Consider the following 15,640-nt stretch of genomic DNA (forward strand, 5'->3'; position numbering starts at 1 on the left):
ACTTATTAAGAAAAACTACGACAATTTGATAAAAACTAGGATAGTCTGTGTTATTTAAGACATGACCTACTCCCTCTCTTCCCCTCCAACCTCCAGCTCAGTTTGACACTCTCAGTGGGTGTGGCCAAGAATGTGGTTTCCCTCTCCCTCAGCTGCCAATAGAGAGATACAGTATCTCACCCATGGGGAGACAGGTCATTCTCATTTCTCACTCCCTCCAACTCTGAATCTAGTCAAAGCAGCTAAATTCTCAGCAGATGTGATGAGGAAACAGAAGGCAAGCTGAGGACAAAGCAGAAGCTGACACCTCACAACACCCCCCCCCCCCCACAATCCCCTCACCCCATATATGTGACATTGCTCAGGCTCTCCTGGCTGCCCTAAAGGAAAACCAAACAGTTAAGTTCTAAAGATCACGATCCTGCAAGAAACAAGTCTCCCTCAATTTACAAATGTCTTAGCAATTTACAAGAACAAAGCATTTCTATCACCGGTTTAGCTTCCAGAAGGGAATGTAAATACAATTAAATTGACAGATAATTGAAGCGGGCAGAGTGTAATGTTCCTCCAGGAAGCTCCTACTGTTAACACCTTCCTAGAGGGGTAAACAACCTTAACTTGACAATGGCAAGGCCTCCGGTATCCAGTGAGTCTCCTTTAGCATCTGAAAGTTAGTTAAATCTCCCTTTTCCCTTAACTCTCCCACCCCATAGTATATATTCCACCACCCCTCACAAACCTAGAGCAGCAGCTCTTCCCACCCACTGGTCCTCTCCCCGTGCTTTAATAAACCGCCATTTTGCACCAAAGACATCTCAAGAATTCTTTCCTGGGACTCCACCCACCGAACCTCACCTATATGCCAAACCACATCGAATGCAGCCAAAATGTCAGTAGTGTAGGGGCCACTTTTAAGCAAACAGACTTGAGCCATGTGATGTAGAAAGGGCACATGGGGACCCTGTAGCTGAATCCAGACAGGCCCCTCAAGTGACCATGTCAAAATATCCACAGGCCCGGGATTCGCGACGCAACCGGCCCTGCTCCGCCGCCTGCCGCCGCCGCCGCCGCCCGGGCCACGAGTGGTTCACGGAGCTGCGAAGTCAGATTCCAGAAGCCGGGAACCCACATCTCCAATCCAAGACAAGATGTCCAGCAAAGGCTCCGTGGTTCTGGCCTACAGTGGCGGCCTGGACACCTCCTGCATTCTCGTGTGGCTGAAGGAACAAGGCTATGACGTCATCGCCTACCTGGCCAACATCGGCCAGAAGGAAGACTTTGAAGAAGCCAGGAAGAAGGCACTGAAGCTCGGGGCCAAAAAGGTGTTCATTGAGGACGTCAGCAAAGAGTTTGTGGAGGAGTTCATCTGGCCCGCCATCCAGTCCAGCGCACTGTACGAGGACCGCTACCTCCTGGGCACCTCGCTCGCCAGGCCCTGCATCGCCCGCAAACAAGTGGAGATCGCCCAGCGGGAGGGAGCCAAGTATGTGTCTCACGGCGCCACAGGAAAGGGAAATGATCAGGTCCGGTTTGAGCTCACCTGCTACTCACTGGCCCCTCAGATTAAGGTCATCGCCCCCTGGAGGATGCCCGAGTTCTACAACCGGTTCCAGGGCCGCAATGATCTGATGGAGTATGCAAAGCAACACGGAATCCCCATCCCGGTCACCCCCAAGAACCCATGGAGCATGGACGAGAACCTCATGCACATCAGCTACGAGGCTGGAATCCTGGAGAACCCCAAGAACCAAGCGCCTCCGGGCCTCTACACAAAGACCCAGGACCCCGCCAAAGCCCCCAACAGCCCTGACATCCTTGAGATCGAGTTCAAGAAAGGGGTCCCCGTGAAGGTGACCAACGTCAAGGAAAGCACCACCCACCGCACATCCCTGGAGCTCTTCGTGTACCTGAATGAAGTCGCGGGCAAGCACGGCGTGGGCCGCATTGACATCGTGGAGAACCGCTTCATTGGGATGAAGTCCCGAGGTATCTACGAGACCCCAGCAGGGACGATCCTTTACCACGCTCATTTAGACATCGAGGCCTTCACCATGGATCGCGAAGTGCGCAAAATCAAACAGGGCCTGGGCCTGAAATTCGCGGAGCTGGTGTACACAGGGTGTGGAGCCCCCGAGACAGCCGGCTGCCTCTGCCCCCTGTGATTTGCACTACTTGGTCAGTGTCACCCCTCAGGCGGCCCACTGTGACCCAGCACGCACCCGCTGGGGACACGAGCCATCCCAGGGGTTCCTCCCGGTGTTCCTAGGAGAGCAGCAACCAGCCCCTTCTACAGATGAGGAAACGGAAGGTTCAGGGCTGAAGGACCTTGTACAAAGTTACACAGCGGAGTGGCCTAGCTGGCTTTGACCCCAGGCTGGGCTGTGACCAGGCAGAACCTGGAGCTGTCACAAACAAGGGAAAGCCTGCCTTGACCAAGACCTTGGTCCCAGGCCTGGGCATTGCCTGAGCCAGAGGTAGCCCATGCATGGAATGACATTAGCACATGGTTTGGGCGGGGGGTCCCCACGTTACAGGTGAGACTCAGTGCCCTATCTGTCACAGGGCTGGAATCCAGGCCTCCTGACTGCAAACCCATCCCTCACACCATGTCACGGGGGTCCCCAGATCCAGCCCATGGCCTGTTTCTGTTCAGCCTGCAAGCGAAGCCATGGGTTTTTTTTTTTTTACACATTTTTAAAACAGTTGGGGGAAAAACTGTTTATTAATACTATTTCATGTCCCATGAAAATTACAGGAAACTCAAATTCCTGTGTCCATAAATAGCATCTTGGGCATGGCAAAAAAAAAAAAAAAAAAAATATCCACAGGCCCTAACTGACCAGGCACAGATAACCAGGCACAGACAGCAAAATAGGGAGAATTCCATGCATTGCCATACCTCCTCATCTTCTCCCTTGAAAATAGCCCCCACCCACTACCTCCTGGCAGAGACCCTCTCCTCTGCGGTCCTGCTCACCACTCCCTTGTGGTGTCTTCAATAAAATTCTATCTCCTTTGTTCTGCCTTCCGCGAGTTCTTTCACCTCCTGTGCCAATGACTTCCACTACCCATTGCCCCACATTTGGGGGCACCCACCTGATCCAGAGACGCCTCATTTAGACACCACAGCAGATCCCTTCTTCTACCCAACACCCAAGACAGACAGACAACACACGCAACAGACCAAGAAAATAGGGCCTCAATCATCCTCTCACCGGCGTATTTCAAGTTCCCAATCAGAAGAAACAAGCCAAGAAGATCAGACTATGCCATCTTGTCCAGCTCCCAAAATAGTGACTCAAAGATATTACCCTCCACTCCCCCACAAAGAAGTGATTCATAATAATACACAAAGGAACTGGCTTTATCTGAAACAGAAGGTAGAGAAGTTCAAGCCTCAGAACGCTCTCAAAAACAATAGCTACTTAATTAAGAGCTACAAGTCATAGGCCAGCTAATCCACCAGAAACAGGGAAAAAGCTAAGAGTCCTCCTGAGGTTAGAGCAAACCTCCAAGACGGGCCTCAAAAACTACCTTGTTCAAATTTAATTGGATCAGAGTGTGGAGCAATTTATGCCCCGGGGACATAGTCTAGAAGAATACAGCAATCATCTGGCAATTAGGGGGGTCCAATATCTTGCTGCAATAACAAATGAGGACAAGAGCATAACATAAAGATCAGAAAAAGAGAAATCCCAGAGTGACCATGCACGCCCTCTAAGAGGAGCAAAACCAAATCTTCCCATTATGGGGGATATGTAATTCACTAAGATAGTCTAGCCAAGTTGTTAAACAATCAAGCAAACAACAAAATGAAGTCCCAGAGGCGGTGGAGAATCAGAATCTAGGGTGGTCCAGTTTTTAACAAAAAATTATGAGACATGCAGGGAAGCAAGAAAGAGTGACCCAGACATGGGAGTTGGTGGGGGGAAGAAGGAAGGAAGGAAGGAGGGAGGGAGGGAGGAGGATAGGGAGGGAAGAAAAGCAAAGACAAGACAAGACAAAAATCTGTGAGATGGTCAGATATGAAATGTAACAATGACATCAAATTTGCCTTTATAAATATGTTTAAAGAACAAAAGGCAAACATACTTTAAGATGTAAAGGAAGCTATGATGAAAATGTTTCATCAAATTGAGAACATGGGTAGAAATTATTTTAAAAAATTAAACGAACCAAATGCAAATTCTGGCACTAAAAATTCAATAACCAAAATTTTAAAATCACTAAAGGGGCTCAACAGTATATATGAATGTCAGAAGAAAGAATTAGAAAACCTCATGATAGATTGATGGAAAATAAACAGTCCAAAGAACAAAAAGAGAAAAAATAAGAAAAATGAACAGAGCTTCATTAAAAAAATTAAAATATGAGGAACAGAAGTAAACTACAACATAATAAAGGAGATATATGAAAAGCCTACAGCTGAAATCATTCTCAATGGTGAAAGATTAAAAGCTTTTCTTTTAAGATAGGAATAAGATAAGAATGTCCACTTTTGCCACTTAAATTCAACACAGTATTAGTAGTCCTAGAGAGAGCAATTAGGCTCCTTTCTAAATTGAAAAGGAAGAACTAAAATCATCCCTATTCATAGAAACATGATCATAGGGGCGCCTGGGTGGCTCAGTGGATTAAGCCGCTGCCTTCGGCTCAGGTCATGATCTAAGGGTCCTGGGATCGAGCCCCGCATCAGGCTCTCTGCTCTGCAGGGACCCTGCTTCCTCCTCTCTCTCTCTGCCTGCCTCTCTGCCTACTTGTGATCTCTCTGTGTCAAATAAATAAAATCTTAAAAAAAAAAAAGAAAAAGAAAGAAACATGATCATACATGTAGAAAACCTCAAATGTTACACACACCCATACACATACGCACACACAAAACCAGTTAGAACTAATAAATGAATTCCATAAAGTAGCAGGATATAAAATCAGCAAACACAAAAAATCAGTTCTAGGTTTCTATATACTAACAATGAATCATCCAAATAGTGAATTATGAAAATAATTCTATCTATAACAGCATTAAAAAGAATACATTTTGGAATAAACTTAAACAAGCAGGCCAAAGACATACATTGAAAACTATAAAACATTGCTGAAAGAAGATAAAGAAGAAACAGGGCTCCTGAGTGACTCACTCAGTTAAGCATCCAACTCTTAATTTTGGCTCAGGTCATGACCTCAGGATTGTGAGATCAAGCCCCACGACTGGCTTCACAGATGCTTAAGATTCTCTTTCTCTCCCTCCACCCATCCCCCTTACTTGCACACATGCATGGGTGCTCTAATAAATAAAGAAACCAAAAAATGCAAAGACATCCCATGTTCATGGACTGGAAGACTTAACATTGTTAAGAATTCCATAGTAGCCAAAGCTATGTACACATTTAATGCAATCCCAGTCAAAATTCTAGTGGCTTTTTTTTTTCTTGCAAAAATAGAAAAATCCATCCTAAATTCATATGAAATCTCAAGGGGCTTCAAGTAGCTTAAATGGTCTTGAAAAACAAGAAAAAAAAATCAAAAGTTTCATACTTCCTAATTTCAAAACTTATCACAAAATTGCAGTAATCAAGACAGTGTGGTAATTTCCTAAATACAGACACATAGATCCTTAAAATAAAACAGACTTCCCAGAAATAAACTCTCACATCTATGGTCAAGTGACTTTTGGCAAGGGTGGAAGACTATTCAATGGGTAAAAGATAGTCTTTTCAATAAATAAGGCTGTGAAAACTGGATATCCACATGCAAAAAAATGAACCCTTACTTTGAACCATATATAAAAATCAATACAAAATTGATCAAAGACCTAAATGTAAAATCTAAAACTATAAAATTCTTGGAAGAAAACAGAGGGAAAACTTTGTGACATTGGATTTGGCAATAATTTCTTGAATATGATAACCAAAGCATTGGCAACAAAAGAAAAATAGGTAAACTGAACCACATAAAATCAAAAACTGCATCAAAGGCCCCAATTAACAGAGTGAAAATGCAACCCACGGAAGAGGGAGTGCAAATCCTCTATCTGATAAGGAGTAATATCCAGTAGATATAAAGAACTCCTAGTATTCAACAACAAAACACAAGCAAACCTGTTCAAAGTTGGACAAGGGACTTGAACAGACATTTATCCATTGATGATATACAAATGGCCAACAAGAGACAAAAAAACAAAGAAACAAACAAAAACGGCCAACAAGCATGTAAAAAATGCTTAAAATCTCTCATCAGGGAAATGCAAATCAAAACCACAATGAGATCCCACCTCACTGCTATTAGAATAGCTACCATCAACAAATAATAATAATAATATGTGTAACTGACAGATTGCAAATGATAAATAGAAAATTCAACAGTAAGAGCTGGAGACTTTGATACCCCGTCTTCAACAATGGCTAGAGCATTATAATTAGTAAACATCAATTTAATAACTAAATCAAGCAAGGATCATCCATAGATAATAAAACCATTGGGTATAATTTTTTGGAAAATAAAATACTTACATGGGCTCAAAGAATGACCCCTGTATTTATTATTAACTAAAAAGGGAAAAAGGTACTTTGTGCATTGGAGAAATCTGGTAGGTACCAACTCAACCATCTGGTCACAATAAGACCAACAGTGAGATAAATTTGTATTATGTGCCTCCTAATGGGATGCAATAAGAAAAACATAATGTCATTTATGGAGCATTCCTTTGCCAAAAAATGATTTGCTTGAATCTACTGCTCAGAAAACAGTCAGGTTAATTTCAAATTGAGGTACTATCTACAGAACTACTAGCTTAAACTCTTTAAACTTATCAATATTACAGGGGACAAAATACTTCTGTAGATTAAAAGAAATGAAAGGGGCAGGACAACTAAATGCAATAAATGATGTTTGTTTAGACTCAAATGGGGAGAAAAATGCTCTAAAGGACATATTTGGAGCAACTGTGAAAATATAAATATTATAATATTTCTATATTACTGTTAAATATCTTGACAGATAAGGAAGGCGGTTATGAAGTTACATAAAAGAATGTTCTAAGTGATACATGGCAGCATATTTAGCATATCGTGTCTGCCACTTATTTTCCAATGGTTGAGAAAAAAAATTATAAAGACATAGAAATACACATATGGGCAGATAATAAAATAGAAATGAAACAAATGTGAGGAAAATGTTATCTATTGGTGAATCTAGAGAATTATATGAGTGGTGACTGTATTTTTCTGAGGGACTGAAGTTTTTCAAAATGAAAGAAGCGGGGCACCTGGGTGGCTCAGTCAGTTAAGTGTCTGCCTTCGGCTCAGGTCAGGATCTCATGGTCCTGGGATCGAGCCCCACATGGGGCTACCTGCTCAGTGGAGAGCCTGCTTCTCCCTGTGCCTCTCCCCATCACTCCCGCTTGTGTTCCCACACAATCACTCTCTCTCTCTCTCTCTCCCCCTCTCTCAAATAATTAAATAAAATCTTTTTTTTTTTTTTAAACAACTGGGGACAGGAGAGATTGAAATCTTAGAAAAGTAGGGACTTCTTCTGAGGCCCCAGGGAAAGGGGAAGCATTAGCATAAATTCTTCGGCTTTCCAGCAGAGGAATGTACGTACTGTACCACTAACCTCCCTAAATATCCACGTTTTACAGTTCTTTTTATCTTCCATGGTGCATTCTACATCAGGGTTTTCCTTAACAAAGTGGCAGAATCAAGTAAAATGGCAAATCTGCATACTTGTTGATGTTTTCAGTGCACACCCAAAAACTATAGTTTAAATTTCAAGCCAGTCCGTAAACTTCCAGGCTCAAATATTTTGAGTACCAGTAAGATAAGTGTTCCTCTTTCAACCCAACGCCTATAACAAAATGTCTCTTTTCATGCCAACTACTGAGGTTTCCAGACAGGAATGAGTGCTCACATAAATAAAGCATGGAGAAATAAAAGGTTTTCCTTAGTGTTGAAATTGTATAAATATGTAAAAATATACATTGAACAGCAACGTGTGAACTCCTTCTGGAGACAAGTCATATCTTATCTCTCTGATCCTAAACACTAAACACTGTCAGACATATAGTAAAAAAATCGCAATTCACTATTGTTTGGTAATGAATCCTATAAAATTCAGAGTACAGAAGCTAACGTTCTATCCGTGTGGAACACAGGTAGTCCTCCAATATACACCATCATAATTTTATGTTATCACGAGCCTGTTTTTCCCACATTTACAAAACATACCAGCCTGCCTTTGCCTAAATTTACAGCTAACATTGATTTTCTAGAGGATAGTTGGCATTCTTCTTTGGGAAAATACATATGAATAGGTTATTTCTCCTCTTCAGGTCTGCCAGACCACTGTTCTTCTATCATTCAGCCATCCTGACCTTCCCTTGCCACGACTACTTCCTTTGTTAATCATTCCTATCCATTTGCCATATTAGGACATAGCCCTTTCTCACTTTTTCTGAAACCTACCTCTCCTCTTCCTCCTAATCTCTGTAACCATGTTTTCTTTCTTCCACACTGCCTCCAGCCTCTTCTCTATTTTGTTTTGTTTTTTTTTTTCTCTCCTGCTTACTTTGGTATTTCCTTCTCCTATTCTTTCCACTCAACCACTCCTTCCTCACATCAAGGAGATTGGATGAGCCTGACTTCACCTTATTTGCATGCAAAATCCTATACATATCTACACATCCTATCGCTATCTCCCTGTTAAGAAGCTAAATTACTGTTCCCTACCACAAATTTGTATGTTGACCTCTTAACCCCTAGTACCACAGAATGTGACTGACTGTAGAGACAGGATCTTTAAAGAGGTAATTAAATTAAAAGAGGTAATTAGGGTGAACCCTAATCCAATAGGACAGGTAATTTTTTAAGAAGAGATTAGGAGACACATACACAGAGAGAAGATGGCCATCTACAAGCCACTTCGAGAAGTCTCAGAAGAAACTAACCCTGCCAACACCTTGACCTCAGATTCCCAGCCTCCAGAACTAAGAGAAAACAAACTGATGTATTATGCACAGTTTTGGTCGTTTATTATGGCAGCCCTAGCAAACTAATATACTCTCCCATTCTAGCCCACAAGAAGCTCACGGTGCTGTTAACGTATGGCTAAACTGGCTCAGGCTACTCTGTCCCTACATTGTTCAATTCCAGCCTCGCTTATTTGTTACAGTCCTTTAGCTCTGTCCTGCGATTATGAGTCCCAAGCCCATGGGACTGGGTATATGACCCAATATATGTATAAGCAGCTATCTACCCAATACCATTGGCTGGGCACTGGATATTCTATCTCCCCACCCCCAATATTCTCTAGCTCTATTGCATCTTTCCTGTTAAAACACTGAAGACAGAGTTACTTTTTTTTTTTTAAGATTTTTTAAAAATGTATTTATTTGAGAGAGAGAGAGGCAAGCAGGGGGTGGGAAGAGCAGAGGGAGAGAGACAAGCAGATTCCATGCTGACCGCAAAGCCCGACATGGGGCTCTATCTGTGAGCCTGAGTTCATGACCTGAGCCAAAAGCAAGAGTCGGAGGCCCAACTGACTGAGCCACCCTGGTGCCCCTGAAGACTTTAGTTTCGATGCAAATGTTACCTAATAAAAGAGCAAGTCATTTGGGACATTTCAGCTTTCCCAGAATTAGTCTATCATAAGGTCAAAAAAATATAGCCCATGGGCCAAATCCAGTTGGCTATTTTGAAAAATAAAGTTTTATTAAAACACAGTTACATTCATTCGTGTACAATATGATTGCTGATTTTGCACACCAACGGTAGTGTGAAGTAGCTACAAAAGAAACCATATACCCCATAGAGCCTAACATATTTACCATCTACTTCTTTACAGAAAAAGTTGGTAGACCCCTGATCTAGAGGACTCAAAGCTCCTCTGGTCAGGGGGTAGGGGCTGTGTTTGGGAATGAATGGGTGATACCTAGGGGATATTTCTCTATGAGTGAATCAGCTGGTGACTTTATGAGCAGAGCAGTAATGGGTCCACTGCAGCTGTTAACATTTTGTCCCAACTTCTGTGAATTTTCATTGTCCTAGTATAAAGTATCTCAGAAAGATACTTATTTCTGCCTTTCAACCTTATCTATCATGACTCCCTCCTTCTACAAAACCAGAGTAAAGGCTGTCCTGTCACCATGCTTTGTACTTTCCAACCTTCCTGTCTGTGTCCACAGTGTTTCCTCTGCAAAATTACTTAACCTTAGGTCCCATCTTGCGCAGTTCCTCGCAAGAATTCTCTCGAGTCTACTTTGGAACCCTGCAGCACATTCTTTTTAGATTGCAAAGTGCTGACCTCCGTTTTCACGTATGTGTGCTTCACTCCGTTACTGGACTGCAAGCTCTTGGGAGACAGGGGCAAAGGTCTTATTCCAACTTTGTATCCCCTAAAAGAGCTTCATGCTTTTCATTTAATAACTGTGGCATAAAGCCTTCTTCAATTGTTAACCACATTTCTGCATGGTGACTCACAAAATAATGCTTCTGATTGCCCAGATGGTGGTCTGGAAGTACGCTACATACTAAAAAGTAAAATTGAAAGAGTAGGAAAGTAATTTAATACAATGATATTTTCACCTAGCCACACTTTTAGTATACAACGTAAATGAAAAGATAATAGTAGGGCCTATGTTTTAGGAAAGGAAAGGATCTTTTTTCTGACTTAACTTTCAAACTAGAGTACATGATCCCTCATTTAGAGATAGAGTCTAGAAAATCTGTAAAGTTTTGTGAACTTTTGTGTCCTAGCTGTCTTGGTTTGGGCTGTCCAGAAGACAACCCTGAGGCAAGGTTTTAAGTGCTAGGGGTCTTATTATTGGGGAAGTCACAGGAAAACAGCAAGGAACTGGGAACTAAAGCAAAGAAGGAATGGGGAGAAGCTAATAAAGGGCATTCACTTGAGGCAGCTAGCACACTGCATGATCGAAGCTTAATTCTGCTGCAACAACTCGGGAACTCATGGAAAAATGCTTCCGTTATCCCACCCAATGGACCAAGGGAACTAGGGTATCTCTACACCAACTCCAGTCAGTGATTGAGGGCTGCTCCCATGGTATGTTTCTTTCCAGGCTCTCTGAGCCCACTGAATGGAAAGCATAACCCAATGGCAAAGAAGAGAAAAGCCCTCAGGTAATTAGGTGCAGATACTGGCAGTTAAAGGGCACCGGGCCTTGCAGTGACAACGGCAAGCACTGACATCATCTTCTGGTCTAACTTTGAGTATTTCATAAATGCTCATTCATTCATTGAGCAAGTAACTACTGGGGCCTCTGTCTGTGTCTCAGGCACAGGGTCGAATGTTAGAGAAGAGTGGTGAACAAAGGCCGACCTTGTAGCCACACTGATTCAGCCTACATTCTAGTGGAAAAAGAGGATAATAAACACGTAAATCACCAAATAAGATTATTATAGGCTGGAATAGATAATTTCAAGGTAAGAAACAGGCAGCTATAATAAAGAATAATTGGAGTATGAACAAATTTAGTGCGGTCAGAAAAAACAGACTCCAAAATAAGACAGCTATAACAGGTGAAACTAGGATTAATTTTCTTGTTTCAAAGGAAACTAGCACAGATTCTTTCTCTCTAGGTAAATGGGAGTTTACAAAGACTCAGGACCCTTGGGTGTTACCATCAGAAGTAAGTCAAGATGCTACCTCCTTGTCTTAGTTTGTTGGGGCTGCTCTAACAAAAATACCCTAGAGTGGGTGGCTTTAACAATGAACATTTATTTCTCACAGTTCTGGAGTCTGGGAAGTTCAAGGTCAGGCACTGGCAGATTTGGGTGTGAGATCCTGCTTCCTGGTTGACAGACGGCCATCTTTTCATTGTGTCCTCACATGCTGGAGGGAGTGACGGACCCTCCAGGGTCTCAACTAGGGGCACTAATCACATTCATGAGAGGTCCACCCTCGACCTGATCACTTCCAAGAAGCCCCACCTTCAAACACCATCACCTTGGGGATAAGGTTTCAACGTATGAATTTTGGTGATGGATACAAACAAACTCTTAGTGGAGAAGAAGAACCACCACCAAAATGAGGGTAATCATATCGATGCAGAGAAAGGGGATATTAAATGGCAAGACAGGGGATAACACTCTAGTAAAAAGGTATTATCCAGGGGAGGAGTCAAGATGGCGGAAAAATAGCAGCCTGAGACTACATCAGGTAGCAGGAGATCAGCTCGATAGCTTATCTAAACACTGCAAACACCTACAAATCCAACGGGAGAGCGAAGAGAAGAAGAACAGCAACTCTAGAAACAGAAAATCAACCACTTTCTGAAAGGTAGGACTGGCGGAGAAGTGAATCTAAAACGACAGGAAGATAGACCGCGGGGGGAGGGGCCGGCTCCCGGCAAGCGGCGGAGCAACGGAGCACAAAATCAGGACTTTTAAAAGTCTGTTCCACTGAGGGACATTGCTCCAGAGGCTAAACCAGGGTGAAGCCCACGCGGGGTCAGCGTGGCCCCAGGCCCCGCAGGGTCACAGAAGGATCGGGGGTGTCAGAGTGTCGGAGAGAAGTATTAGAACTATTAGAACGGAGAAGCCAGCTGCAGAGACAGAGCCGAGGACTGAACTCTCAGCTCGGGGTTACCTTGAACTGGTTGTGGGCTGGGTGAGCTCGGAGCGCGGCTAGAGGCTGGGGATACGGGAGTGATTGGGTGCTGTCTTCTGGGGGCGCACTGAGGAGTGGGGCCCCAGGCTCTCGGCTCCTCCGGGCCGGAGACTGGGAGGCCACCATTTTCATTCCCGTCCTCCGGAACTCTACGGAAAGCGTTCAGGGAACAGAAGCTCCCAAAAGTGAACCCGAGCCCATTAATTAGTCCGGCCGCCGGTAAGGGCGGTGAAATCCCGCCTCGGGCAAAGACACTTGAGAGTCACTACAACAGGCCCCTCCCCCAGAAGATCAACAAAATATCCAGCCAGGACGAAGTTCATCTATCAAGGAGAAAGCAGGTTCAATTCCTAAGACAGCAGAGCAATTCCAGAGGAGGAGAAAGCAAAGCACGGAACTCATGGCTTTCTCCCCATGATTCTTTAGTCTTGCGGCTACTTCAATTTTTTTTTTCTTTTTTCAATTTTTTTTTCTTTTTTCAATTTTTTTTCTTTTTTCTTTTTTCTTCTTCTGCTAAATTTTTTAAAACTTTTACCCTTTTCTTTTTTAACGTTTTTTGACTAGTTCATCTAAATATATATATTTTTTCTTTCTTTTTTATATTTTTTAATTTGTTTTATTTTTTAAATTTTTTTCTTTCTTTTTTTTTTTTTGCTTTTTTTTTCAGAACCTGTTTTTATCCCCTTTATCCCCCCCACAATTTGGGGTCTCTTCTGATTTGGTTAAAGCACATTTTTCTGGGGTCTTTGCCACCCTTTTAGTAGTTTATTTGCTCCTTCATATCCTCTTATCTGGACAAAATGACAAGGCAGAAAAAATCACCACAAACAAAAGAACAAGAGACAGTACCGAAGGCTAGGGACCTAATCAACACAGACATTGGTAATATGTCAGATCAAGAGTTCAGAATGACGATTCTGAACATTCTAGCCGGGCTCGAAAAAGGCATGGAAGATATTAGAGAAACCCTCTCTGGAGATATTAAAGCCCTTTCTGGAGAAATTAAAGAACTAAAATCTAACCAAGATGAAATTAAAAAAGCTATTAATGAGGTGCAATCAAAAATGGAGGCTCTCACTGCTAGGATAAATGAGGCAGAAGAAAGAATTAGTAATATAGAAGACCAAATGACAGAGAATAAGGAAGCCGAGCAAAAGAGGGACAAACAGCTACTGGACCCTGAGGGGAGAATTCGAGAGATAAGTGACACCATAAGACGAAACAACATTAGAATAATTGGGATTCCAGAAGAAGAAGAAACAGAGAGGGGAGCAGAAGGTCTATTGGAGAGAATCATTGGAGAGAATTTCCCTAATATGGCAAAGGGAACAAGCATCAAAATCCAGGAGATGCAGAGAACCCCCCTCAAAGTCAACAAGAATAGGTCCACACCCCGTCACCTAATAGTAAAATTTACAAGTCTTAGTGACAAAGAGAAAATCCTGAAAGCAGCCCGAGAAAAGAAGTCTGTAACATACAATGGTAAAAATATTAGATTGGCGGCAGACTTATCCACAGAGACCTGGCAGGCCAGAAAGAGCTGGCATGATATATTCAGAGCACTAAACGAGAAAAACATGCAGCCAAGAATACTCTATCCAGCTAGGCTATCATTGAAAATAGAAGGAGAGATCAAAATCTTCCAGGACAAACAAAAACTGAAAGAATTTGCAAACACCAAACCAGCTCTACAGGAAATATTGAAAGGGGTCCTCTAAGCAAAGAGAGAGCCTAAAAGTAGTAGATCAGAAAGGTACAGAGACAATATACAGTAACAGTCACCTTACAGGCTAATAATGGCACTAAATTCATATCTCTCAATAGTTACCCTGAATGTTAATGGGCTAAATGCCCCAATCAAAAGACACAGGGTATCAGAATGGATAAAAAAACAAAACCCATCAGTATGTTGCCTACAAGAAACTCATTTTAGACGCGAAGACACCTCCAGATTTAAAGTGAGGGGGTGGAAAACAATTTACCATGCTAATGGGCATCAGAAGAAAGCTGGGGTGGCAATCCTTATATCAGATCAATTAGATTTTAAGCCAAAGACTATAATAAGAGATGAGGAAGGACACTATATCCTACTCAAAGGGTCTGTCCAACAAGAAGATCTAACCATTTTAAATATCTATGCCCCTAACGTGGGAGCAGCCAACTATATCAACCAATTAATAACAAAATCAAAGAAACACATCAATAATAATACAATAATAGTAGGGGACTTTAACACTTCCCTCACTGAAATGGACAGATCATCCAAGCAAAAGATCAACAAGGAAATAAAGGCCTTAAATGACACACCGGACCAGATGGACATCACAGATATATTCAGAACATTTCATCCCAAAGCAACAGAATACACATTCTTCTCTAGTGCACATGGAACCTTCTCCAGAATAGATCACATCCTGGGTCACAAATCAGGTCTCAACCGGTATCAAAAGATTAGGATTATTCCCTGCATATTTTCAGACCACAATGCTCTGAAGCTAGAACTCAATCACAAGAGGAAAGCTGGAAAGAACCCAAATACATGGAGAACTAAGCAGCATCCTTCTAAAGAATGAATGGGTCAACCAGGAAATTAAAGAAGAATTGAAAAAATTCATGGAAACAAATGATAATGAAAACACAACAGTTCAAAATCTGTGGGACACAGCAAAGGCAGTCCTGAGAGGAAAATATATAGCGGTACAAGCCTTTCTCAAGAAACAAGAAAGGTCTCAAGTACACAACCTAACCCTACACCTAAAGGAGCTGGAGAAAGAACAAGAAAGAAACCCTAAACCCAGCAGGAGAAGAGAAATCATAAAGATCAGAGCAGAAATCAATGAAATAGAAACCAAAAAAACAATTGTAAAAATCAATGAAACTAGGAGCTGGTTCTTTGAAAGAATCAATAAGATTGATAAACCTCTGGCCAGACTCATCAAAAAGAAAAGAGAAAGGACCCAAATCAATAAAATCATGAATGAAAGAGGAGAGATCACAACTAACACCAAAGAAATACAGACAA

The 15,640-nt window shown here is 42.3% G+C and overlaps 1 protein-coding gene across 1 annotated transcript; it reads left to right on the forward strand.

Moving 5' to 3' along the window:
- The first annotated feature begins 1,031 nt into the window (after nt 1-1,031).
- Nucleotides 1,032-2,162, forward strand: LOC123952612 (argininosuccinate synthase-like). Its single transcript, XM_046021864.1, has one exon. The coding sequence runs from the start codon at nt 1,149-1,151 to the stop codon at nt 2,160-2,162; it is 1,014 nt and encodes a 337-aa protein (XP_045877820.1). The 5' UTR covers nt 1,032-1,148.
- Nucleotides 2,163-15,640: the final 13,478 nt, after the last annotated feature.

This window comes from Meles meles, chromosome 11, assembly GCF_922984935.1.
Source record: "Meles meles chromosome 11, mMelMel3.1 paternal haplotype, whole genome shotgun sequence".
Classification (NCBI taxonomy): Eukaryota; Metazoa; Chordata; class Mammalia; order Carnivora; family Mustelidae; genus Meles; species Meles meles.